Below are 12,035 nucleotides of genomic sequence, written 5' to 3' on the forward strand. Positions count from 1 at the left end.
AGAAAGATCAGGCTGTGTTTGTTTTATATCTTTGTATTCCCAGCTAATAGAACAGCATCTGACATAAGAATGAATGAATTAGTGAGTGAATGAATGAATGTGAGACAGATCCCAGAGCCTTGAATAATGAAAAGGGTCATAGGAAAGCTGGAAGGGCCTGTTCCAGGATGATGGCAGTGTCAAGAGAGAGAAGGGGGTATATATGAGAGCTACAGTAATGGTAAAATCAACAAGCCTTGACAACAGACTAGATGGGAGGGGGAATGTCGAAAGAGAGTGAGGAGTCTAAGATGACACCTAGATTTCTAGCCTGGTTGCCTAAGATAATAGTGGTACCTTCAAGAGGGAACTGAGAAATTAAGGAGATAGAAAGTTTGTGGGGGGAGGTAGTATGGGAAGAAAGTAAGTTTATTTTGGAAATATTGATATTAATAGATCTATGAGAAATCTAGTTTGAGATATTGGAGTTGGAGATGTGAAACTGGAGATCATCAGAGAGATGAGGGCAGGATAAATGGATCTAAGAATCATCATTATTGAGATGAAAATTTAATCTACTGAAATTCATGGAATTAATATAGAAGGCGAAGAGGGCTTAGAACAAGAGCCCTAGGGAACACCTGCTCTTAGTAGGCATGACCTGAATGAATACCCAGCAAAGGATAGATCAAATAGATAGGAGGAGAACCAGCAGAAATCAGTGTTATGAAAACAAAAATGTTTCTTAAGCAAAGAATTGGAAACTGAGGGATTACCTACCATCTGAATAATGTCTAACCAAATTATGATATATGAAATTAATAGAATACTATTGTGCTTTAAGAAATGATGAAGGTCATCATTTCAGAATAACCTGGGGAAACATATGAATTGATATAAAGTAAAGTGAGAACTAGAAAAATTTATACATTAAAAACAATATTTCAAAGATAATCAACTCTGAGAGACTTAAGAACTCTGATCAACACAATGAGCAACAACAATTCCTAAAGAATAATGATGAAAGCTGCAGCCACTTCCAAATAGAGAAGTGATAAATGCAGCATGGATTAAAGAATATTTTATTTTCTTTCTCTTCCTTTCTTTCTTCCTACCATCCTAGAAATAATGAGACTGTCCAGTCTAACCCCTGGAGGTTTCTGGTCCCTAGGGAAGTCCTTGATGATGAAGATTGAGTGAGAGAAAAAAACTTTCCAAAACTAACAATTAGCCTCCCAGCTCAACACAAGGCTCCTGATCCGGGCCCCTGGCCAATACTCTTGGCTTTCTTGTGATTATACTTGATCCTGGAGCCCAGGTCCTCAAAAAAAAAAAAATCTCTGAGAGCTCAAGAGGATATGACTTGGGTGAGGGGGGCAGGTCTCCAAACCAGAGTTCTGCTTTTAGCAGCTGTGACCACAAATATTTCCACTCTCCTCTAGTCCCTAGTCTCCATATTCAGTTATCTCCCTTCCTCCTACTAATCCCCAGAGATCTAGGATAAAACTGGCTGAATCTTGGTTCCTGGAATTCCATTTACCCTTGTCTTTCCTCTGCCCTGGGTTAGATTGAGTGAGTAGCCAGTAGTGTGGGGTGTTCGGTATGTTCTGGGAAGGAGAACGGGCCAGAACTATCTTCCAAAGAAAGCCCAAGTGGCAGGGATTGGAGGGTGATCAGTGAAGAGTGATCTTATGTTCCTCTCCTCAGGCAAAGACCTTTAGAGGTCTTCTTAACTCTCTCTTCAGTCCTAGAACAAAAAAGGATCTTTTGAATTCCTCAGATCATTAGGAAAAAGAAAGAGTATCCTGATCCAGGAACATATTCCAGTGTCTTAGAATTTTCAACCACAGTAAGTACTCTTTTTTTTTGTTTCTTATCTGAATTGTTCCTGCTTCACCAAGAAATCCCTGGATTTTGCTTTAGCAAATAGATGAAAAATAAAGGTTAAGGAGCTCTATCCTCTCACCCCCTTCAGAAAAATTTTTATTATAATGACAATAGTCAGATTAATGCTCCTCTAACCTCTTCCTCTGATACTTCATTGAGTTCTTGTTTTTGCCAATAGGTCACCATCAATCAACAAACATTACTGAGTGTCTACTTTGTACAATGTGTTTTTCAGATGTTAAGAAAGAAATTATGTTTAGTTAAGTCATTCTCCCTGCTCTTCCAGGTTTTAAAGACTCTAGCAAGTGCTACTAAGCAAGGCAGAGCTCAAGTAGGGACCTGGAAATACACTGGGCATTTGATGTCTGACATTCAGCCTAGTTAAATAGAGAAAACTCATGAGAAGAAGCCTGGCCAGTGGGTAATGAGTTCCTTTGGTCACAGAAGCTCATGAAAAACTTTACTAAGATAGGGTCCAATGACTAGCATATCCACATGAATGAAATTGTGACTCTTTTAATGAATCAAAGTGATCCAAGATAATACTATTTTCCATTTATGCCATAAATTAGACTAAGTCTTTTACTACCATGATCTGAAGTGATGCCTGAAACAAACTTTTGAGGAAGGTAGAGAAAAATGTATTGTTCTCTTTGAAAAGAACTTTAGTAGACCAGAGAAAAGAAATGATTTACCTAATGACTGACATAAAGTGATAGATGAAAAATCTCAGGTGTATAGTTTTACAGTCCAGCAATCATTTTTCTAAGGGATATCCTAAGTCCCTGTAGCCTTTTCTTCTTCATGTTTTATGATAACTGAGCTTCTATTTAAATTTTTTATTCAAATGCTTCCTTCCTTCCCAGAACTCTATCTCCCAGTCTACATAAAAACTACAACCACACACCTCTGGCTGTTGTACCTAAACAATAGTCTGTCTCATAAGAGTTCACTCTGGGTCATTCAGGGTGTGGTCAATACCTGCTTCCATGTCCCCTATAGCCTTTCAGGCACTCTATATGCCCATTCAGGGACACTATCAATCTCTCTAACCTTCTCCAAGAGGAACTTTATCAAGGAAAAGGTGGAGTATCTTGTGTTACGTAATAGAAAATAGCATGCTACAGAGGATGGTGAGTTGTGCTTTTCCCAGCTTCCTCTAGAAAGAGAGGGAACAATTTCCATGTAAAGTGTGAAGAATTTAGATTTGCTACTTGGTACAGATTTGTGAGTGGGATAGAATAAATGAAACAAGGCAGCAGGGAAATTCCCTTGCATGGAGTCTTTTGACATTTTAGAGGATTTCAAGAAAGTGCTATCCAAAGGCAGGCATCTAAACATTCATTTTAATTCAATAAATGCAATAAAAGAATAAGATTCAGGAGCAGCTAGATGGTTCAGTGGCTAAAGTGCCAGATCTAGAGTTGGGAGCACCTGGAGTAAAGTCTGACCTCAGGTCTACTCTGAGCAAGTCACTTAACCCCAATTGGCAAGCCCTTCTGACCTCCTGCCTTGGAACCAATCCTTGTATCAATTCTAAGATAGAAGATAAGGGTGAAGAAGAAGAAGAAGAAGAAGAAGAAGAAGAAGAAGAAGAAGAAGAAGAAGAAGAAGAAGAAGAAGAAGAAGAAGAAGAAGAAGAAGAAGAAGAAGAAGAAGAAGAAGAAGAAGATTCTTTTTAATGCAATTAATTCATCTGTGTTTATACATTTATGATACTTATTCCAACTGTATTTAAGACACTTAGACTGATACAATAATAAATAAGGAAAAGTATCTCCCATCATGAAGTTTACAAATGAACAGAATTAATGACCTTTATGAAATGGAATAATAAGAAGCCTACAAGAATTACAAAATATTCTATAAAGTCCAAAAGGAGATGGAGGTAGAGGAAAGGTAGTACAGATATGTAGATCAGAGAGAGAACAGGCATAGAGACAGGAAAATGTAGAAAATATTGAGGGGAGAATAACTATTATTCATAGGCAGTTTGCATGGTGAACAGAGTTTTGAACTTGAAGTCAGGAAGACTGAGGTTTGGATTCTACTGCATATACCTGACATCTATATGGTACTGGACAAATAACTGTTTTCTCTGAATGTCAGATAAAGGATGAGTGTAGAAAAAAGTCTTTCATTAGAGAGATAAGTTGCCAGTGTTGACCCTGTAGGTGCTAGTTTGAGTAGAGTTGTAAACAGAGTTAGATGATAGATATAGGAAAAAAGTAAAGTATGGAAATGAATGTGTCAGCTATTGATAATTGCATCTCTCTTTCCACAAATCATATGAGGGAAGGACAGAAGGGATTGTACTACTATTTGCTAGAAATACTTTGACCTTCTTATTTCTGTAATGCCAGTCAAGTTCTTGGTTTCGGGTGGGAATGGGGAAGCTAGTCATATTAGTTTGTCCCTTCTGAATGCTGTAGGTTTCTGTAGTGGGGAGAACTTAGACCCAAGGCCAATACCCTGCGTTCTCTCTGGCAGCTGGGAAGTTGCCAGTATTTACCCTTAACTTCCTTCTTCCTGGTGCCTTTTGGACTGCCTGGCTTTCCATCCATCCATAGTCATACTTCAGACTGCTCATCTTTCCACTTCTTTCTCTTAATAAGCAGCTCACTTAGAACTCTTTCTTTGCTAGAGAACTAAGAATTGAATCCTAGTTAAGAAGAAAAATCATAAAATCAGAGTCTAAGAATTGTAGGATCATTTCAGGGATATCTAGTGCAGTTTGGGGCTTTCTTCTATCCTCTTTGTCCAATACACAGTACAGAAATCTTCTGGACAGCGTTCCTAATAGGTGGACTTCTAGCCTCTGCTTGAACACCCCAGTCCACTTCATGGTTGGACAACTCTAATTATTAGGAAGCTCCTTCTTATATTGAGATCCAGTCAAAGGGCCTTATTTCAAACCCTGACTCTCAATGGATTAACCTGAACAATCTTAGAAAAGTCTCTCTATCTCTCTGTGCCTCCATCCCAAAAATGAAGTGATTGAATGAAACAATCCGTAAGTCTCTGTCCAGGTCTGAGTCTGTTATTCTATGAACTGCCTCTGACTAATCCTAATGCTGCTTTGCTTTCTCTAATCTCTCTGTTGCTAATACTTTAATTTGGCATTATCCCTGACATTATCTCTGCCATTAAAGAAAGGCTTTCAGCACTTTAATTAAAAAGATCACAGGATCAGAAATTTAAACTTGAAGTGGGAGAATTAGAGACCCTGTGGGAAGGAAAAAAGGAAGGAAGGAAGGAAGGCAGAGAGAGAGGAAAGAAAAAAATACAAAAATTTATTAAGTACCTACTATGTACCAAGCACTATGCCAAACATTTAACTAATATTATCTCATTTGATCCTCAACCCCAGGTCTTATTTTACAGTTGAAAGTGAGACAGACAGAGAGGTTCAATGACTCACCTAGGATCACAGAGCTAGTTAGTATTTGAGGCTAGATTTGAACCCAGGTCTTTCTGACTTTAGACCCTATGCTTTAACAACTGCATCATTTAGTTCAAACAGATAGTTGGGGTCAGAAATTTTTTTTTCATTTTCCTCAGGATGCAGCCAAATTCCTAACCTTATATGCCTTCAGTCATTTCTGGATATTTAGTACAGGAAGAAAAAAAGGAAGGAAGGAAATAAGCATTTATTAAGCACCCTAATATGTGCTAGGTATTCATCTAAGCACTTTGCAAATTTTTATCTCCTATGATCCCCACAACAATCCTAGGAGGTAAGTGCTATTTTCATCATTTTATAATTAAGAAAAATTGAAGCAAACAGGTGAAATGACCTGCCTGAGATCATATAAGTGGTAAATGTCTGAGGCCACATTTGAACTTAGGTCTCCCTGACTCCAAGCCCAGTGTTCTAAACACTGCATCATCTAGCTGCCTAGAGGGACATCTTCTGGGCTTTATAGAACTGACACATTAGTTAATGGCTATTAACCTGAGTTTGCTGGCCCCAGCAAGGACCTTGTACAAGGCTTGCCACGTGAGATAACAACTGAGTATCTGTGAATTTATATAAATTATGACCCTTTTTTTAAGAAAGGAAAGTTTTGAAAACTCATTTCAGTCAGTATCATTCCCACTCTCTGGGCACACATACATACTATGGGAGGATGCCAGACACCTCATGGTGCCCTGGGCATTCCAGAAAAGGCTTGCTTCTTGTCCCAGACTTACTGGCCACTGATCCTGACTGAGGTCAAGTCTGCCCAACCAGAGAGACTCAGAAGAAATAACATCGATGGCTTTATAAGAGAGGGCATGGAGGAAGTGAGAAGGACTGTTTTGGGTTTTTTGGCTCTTGGTTATCTTGGGTTGGACACTCTTCTTGGTACAGCCACTTCTGGTTAGCAAACAGACAAATGACACAGGCACGGTCAGATGATTATGTGACTCTCTCTTACTCCAACTTTTACTAATAATTATAAATTAATATACTGTTTCCAGAGAATATTAATCTAACAGTAATGCACAGCAAAGTAGTCATAGAACTTTAGAACCACCCAAAATCACAATGTAGGAATATTAACTCTTCAGGAAGAATTGTTTCTGTTCCTTCCCCCCAGAAGTACTCCAAATCTATTCTCTCTGCAAACAAATCTCAAACTCAGCCTTCTTCCCCTTTCCAATTCCTACACTCCCCTATTGCCACTATTTGACCTCTCATTCTTATCTAATACCCACTCTTTATTTGATCCATTTCTTGGCAAGTAAGGGGCAACACTACCAAGCTATTGATTTTATTTTATAAAAACCTTCACCTTCCATCTTGGAATCAATACTGTGTATTGGCTCCAAGGCAGAAGAGTGGTAAGGGCTAGGCAATGGGGGTTACGTGACTTGCCCAGGGTCTCACAACTGGGAAGGGTCTGAGACCAAATTTGAACCTAGGACCTCCCATCTCTAGGCCTGGTTCTCAATCCACTGAGCCACCCAACTGCCCCCTGTTTTTTTGTTTATTTTGTTTTTTAAACAGCTCTCTGCTTGGAGCCAGAATGAGATCTTGTTGGAGACAGTTTCATAAATCTGGTTTCTCCCTGCCCTCACAGACCAATAAGGATCCCATGGAGTGAAATACTATTGTCAAATATGTTCTGGGAGGAGGATGGACAGGAATAAGAATCACAAACTAGAGGAATTCAGGATGGAAAGATGAGTAAAGACAGACTGTTGTCTGATCCATCTAAATAGATTTTCTGGAGGAAGTCAGGTTTTTTTTTTTTCTGAAAATGAGTGCTTTAATTATAATCGAGAGGATTGAAATAGCTGGTTCTTTTATTTTTTTTTTATCCTTTCTCAGTAGGTAAGGGAAGTGAGCAAGACAGAAGATCTATGTATGCTAATTGAAAAATACTAAAATTTAATTTAAAGAGTAGTGGAAGAGTGATTTCTTCCATCTGCCATGAGATTCTCCTCCTCTCATCTTTATTTCTTTTGTTTTGTCTAGATCAGGAGGAGGAAGAAAAGTCTCCTGGACACCACTCCACAATGCTCACAGAATCTATGCCCAATGACACTGCCTTCCACCCATCTACCTTCATCCTATTGGGCATCCCAGGAATGCAGGATCAACACATCTGGATCTCCATTCCCTTCTGCTCCATGTATATCCTTGCCCTCGTAGGTAATGGTACCATTCTCTTTATTATTATAACAGACAAGACTCTACATGAACCCATGTACCTCTTCCTCTGCCTGCTCTCTGTCACTGATCTGGTTCTCTGCTCCACCACTCTGCCTAAGATGTTGGCCATCTTCTGGTTGGATGCCCACACCATCTCCTTTCATGGTTGCCTCACCCAGATGTTCTTTGTCCATGCCGTCTTTGCCACTGAATCAGCAATCCTGCTAGCCATGGCTTTTGACCGCTATGTGGCTATCTGTCGCCCACTGCACTACACCTCCATTCTCAATGCCAGTGTCATTGGGAGGATTGGGGCAGCATGTGTTGCCCGGGGCCTTCTCTTTGTCTTCCCTTTTATTATACTCATTAAGCGTCTCCCTTTCTGTGGGCGCCATGTCCTTGCCCATACTTACTGTGAGCACATGGGCATTGCCAAGCTAGCCTGCACCAGCATTAAACCCAACACCATCTATGGACTCACAGTGGCACTGTCAGTCACTGGAATGGATGTAGTGCTCATTGCAGCCTCCTATGTTCTTATTCTCCGTGCTGTGCTGAGCCTGCCATCCCAGGATGCCCAGCTTCGAGCCTTCAGCACTTGTGGAGCCCATGTCTGTGTCATTCTTGTCTTCTATATCCCTGCCTTCTTTTCCTTTTTCACCCACCGCTTTGGCCGTCATGTACCCCCACAGGCCCACATCATTCTCGCTAACCTCTACCTCCTCGTGCCCCCAGTTCTTAACCCACTCGTGTATGGCATCAACACCAAGCAGATCCGTACTCGGATCCTAGGACTAGATCTAAGAAGGAGGTAGCAGTGCCCTCCATGACTCTCCCATTCTGAGGAAGGATCAGGAGAAAATGGGTAAAGTTCCCTTCTAAAAAGCTCCTGAAAGCCTGTGGGGACAAAAGGTACCCCCAAAAATCTACACGGAAATCACCATTCTTGCTACTTCAGGGAGGCAATTGGCCCAGTGTTATGTAGGACCTTTGCGAATCCATGTGATACTGGGTCCAGACACCACAGATGGACTTCCCTAAACCATATAATGTCACAAGAGAAGCTAGTTCCACAGAAGATGTGTATTAATGACTTCATTCTTATACTCAGGTCTGAATGAAAAAAAGAGACAATGGAGAGCCAGTGAGCATCATGGCCAGAGTGAACCCTGCTGTTTATCAATTTTTGTCTTCACTGTCAGAAAGCCCTGTGGAATTGAGAAGTGTGGGGAAGGGCAGGCATTAAAGATGTTTGTTTTTCATTTGATAAATGGAAATGGAAAACTTTTTTAAATGTCTCCTTATTAAGGGTAGGGTCCTAGGATGCCATACTTCTCCTACTCCAGGGACAGCTCCAGCTTCTGAGAGGATAGAAACATTTTGAGAGAGAGAAAAATTGCGGAGTTCCTGAAGAATTCAGCATAGGGATAGCCTGACCTAATAACCCCAAGATGATAGAAATTATATGGCCTGAAGACAATCTTTCTTCTGATCTTATCATTCAGATATTTGATTCATTTCCTGATTCCTTCGGACAAAGAATCCTATAGCAAGTGGCCCCCAAAAGCTAGATCTAGAGCATGAACCCACTTCCCTCCATACCACCCTCAAGATAGTAGCTTGTCCTAAGCAGATCACTATGCATGTGGAAAATTTGCCACACCTGAGCTACACTCTCAGCATCCTTGTAAGTTATGTCCTCATTGGCTTGGGAGATAAATTTGGTTGAGAGCCCCGTGCTATGGGGCTCTTTTTTAGGAGCTTGTGCTTTTGGTAGTGTGCTGCAGGTGTAAGTTCTTTCTGGGGAATTTGTGGTTCATGGACCCTTCCCAAGTTATGCTGTAGTGTCCTGGCTTCTTATTTAACAGGAGATTATTCCTTGGTAGGAAGGGAATTATGGATGTTCTGAGTTGAAAGAAACTTTATTTTTAAAAAATTTGATGTCTTTTGTTTTTATATCACTTGCATCTCCCAAAATATACCCAGACAGTCATCCCTAAGAATAAAGAATTTTTAAAAAAAGGAGAAATGCTATTTAGCAAAACTCAATGAAATATTTATAGGGAAAATGGGATTGGATTTGAAGAATTGGGGATACTGAAGGCTTTGTTACAGGGAATGGAAGAGTTGAAGGGAGAGAGGGAATATGGCTGCCAGTAAGGTAAAAGGAGAGAGATGCCCCCTGCTGAGAGGTCATTTTTGAAAAATGGGGTTCCTGAGAAATGGGCCACTTATGATAGCCTGAGGGGACATCTTCTCTATAAAATGATGTTGCAGATACCCCAGAGCAGGTAAGCACGGACCCTCTTGAGGGACAAGCCTTTCCTCTCAACCAAGGTCACCCAGCAGGGGTCCAATAAGCACCTTTTATAGTTGAATGGCTGTCCTGAATATGTCCCCTGAAATGTTAGTCCTCTTATCTGACTGTGATATTCAAATAAAAGTAAATTTTAATAACAAGTTTGGATTGGGGAGGTATCAAGGAAGAGGGAAGAGGGATTTTCCTAGATGAGATTTGAGTCTTTCTCAGTTTTTGAGCTGAGGCCAGGCCTCACAGGCTGGTGGAGGGTTTCTGTTATTCCTGTCTGTGCTAATCTGTGCTAGTTTTCTTAAATTTAAAGTCTCAGCAATAGACAGCAAGAGGAAGAAAGTTCCGATCTTTAAAGCTGGTTGGGTCTGTCTTTTCGGGGTGACACCCCTAAAGACCGGCCTTACAGTCCAAACTGCTTCCCTTAAGTCCATCTTTCTCATGAACACGATCACAGGGATCCAGGTAGAGCACATAGTTAGAAAATTCAGGAATAGAGGCACTTCTATCCAGAGACAGGGAGAGAGTCAGAGTCACAAGATCAACTGCCACTCCCAGTTGCCCCTTCCCCCACCAACTTCCAGTCTTGTCAATTTTTTCTCTCTAACACTCCAATTGCTGTTTGTTCCAACTCAGTGGCAGAAAGTCCAGAATTTGCTTTAGTTTTCCTTTCCACATCAGCAATACATCAAACAAATCTGATATCAAATATTATATGAGAGAGACTTTAGCTCAGTTTCTCACCTAGTTTAGGTCTCTCCTATACAGTCTCTCTGTAAACAGAGTCACTCAGTACTGCTATTATATGTGAAGATCTTTGTAAATGATAAAGGGCTATATAAATTTAATCTATTATTATTTTTAATGTTGGGGAGTTTGTTTCTTTATGAGGAGATCAATTACACTATTAGACATTTTAGCCATTAGGAAATTTTCTTATAATAGAAATATAATTTACTGAAGCAACAATCCATTAGTCTTAATTTGTTCCTCCAAAGTCAGATTTTGGGATAATGTATTGAGAGGTACGAGATTTTTAAAAGCTAATCTAATTCAACCTTCTTATTTGTCTGATGAAGAAAATGTGCCCCAGAAAAGAAGAGTAATTTGATTGAAAACACACAACTAGTTGTAGTAGAGTTGTGATTCAAATCAGGGTGCTCTGACTCCAACCCTATTGCTCTTTCTGCTATCCAGGTCTCTTAATGTGCTATCCTATGTTCTCTCGATGGATTAGAAAGGAATGTTGAGGGGGAAGCTGGGTAGCTCAGTGGATTGAGAGCCAGTCTTAGAGACGGGAGGTGCTGGGTTCAAATTTGGCCTCAGATACTTCCCAGCTGTGTGACCCTGGGCAAGTCACTTGACCCCCATTGCCTAGCCCTTACCACTCTTCTGTCTTGGAGCCAATACACAATATTGACTCCAATATGGAAGGTAAGGGTTTAAAAAAAAAAAGAAAGGAATGTTGAAAGAGAGACTTCAAAGTCTTGAACATGCAAACTGACTGGAACCTTGACTAGGGATGGGTTTGTAGTTCTTGTTACTGTGGTAACAAAACTAAAGCAATAGTTTCATTGAGCCATTGTGTTCCTTAGTTACCATAGTAACAATGCAGTACTCACTGGCAAGATTCTAGAACTTCCCATGGTAACCATGGTAACACACATGGGTGGGCTCAACAATACATTTTAAGTTCTTAAGTGTAATAGTGTATTCTTAAATGAGACATTCTGGGATTTTCTTGATGATAGAGGTAGAACATCATGGCCATTTCTTTTGCAATACTAGATGTGCTCATCTAGTTTTCCTCTGGGCAGATCCATATTCCATAAACACATACACACATATGCATGTCTATGTGTGTATATGTGCACAGATAAATATATGTGCTTAGGCATATACACATATATTAGCATAAAGCCAGTTTCCCCAGAATCAGAATACCATGAGACCTGAAGAGCTTGAATCTCTAAATAATCATCTTTAGTTTCTAATCCTATAAATCCAAGGATGAATTCAAAGAGGAACTGAAGATATTTAATCTAGAGAAGGCAAGACTTAGAGCAAGAAGATAACATGGCCACAAAGTCACATGTCAATTCCTCAAAGCAAGCATGTCCCAAATACAACTCATTATGCACTTTCAATGCAACCCTTTCCCTGACTTCTTTCTTTCAGTCATCCTGTCCTTCCATCCTCTCCAACGCCTCCCTTGTACAA

At 40.1% G+C, this 12,035-nt stretch overlaps 2 protein-coding genes across 2 annotated transcripts in view; both read left to right on the forward strand.

Annotated features, from left to right (window-relative positions):
- Window positions 1-1,441: 1,441 nt before the first annotated feature.
- LOC100023449 (olfactory receptor 52P1-like) overlaps window positions 1,442-12,035 on the forward strand; it is a 31,864-nt gene continuing 21,270 nt past the window's right edge. Inside the window, exons 1-2 of the mRNA XM_007491148.3 lie at window positions 1,442-1,828; window positions 7,331-7,507. The gene's annotated coding sequence lies outside the window, so the exon portion shown is untranslated. The remainder of the gene's footprint in view (window positions 1,829-7,330; window positions 7,508-12,035) is intronic.
- Window positions 7,372-8,322, forward strand: LOC100023416 (olfactory receptor 52D1-like). Its single transcript, XM_056826169.1, has one exon. It carries the CDS (start codon window positions 7,372-7,374, stop codon window positions 8,320-8,322), a length of 951 nt encoding a protein of 316 aa, XP_056682147.1.

This window comes from Monodelphis domestica, chromosome 4, assembly GCF_027887165.1.
Source record: "Monodelphis domestica isolate mMonDom1 chromosome 4, mMonDom1.pri, whole genome shotgun sequence".
Classification (NCBI taxonomy): Eukaryota; Metazoa; Chordata; class Mammalia; order Didelphimorphia; family Didelphidae; genus Monodelphis; species Monodelphis domestica.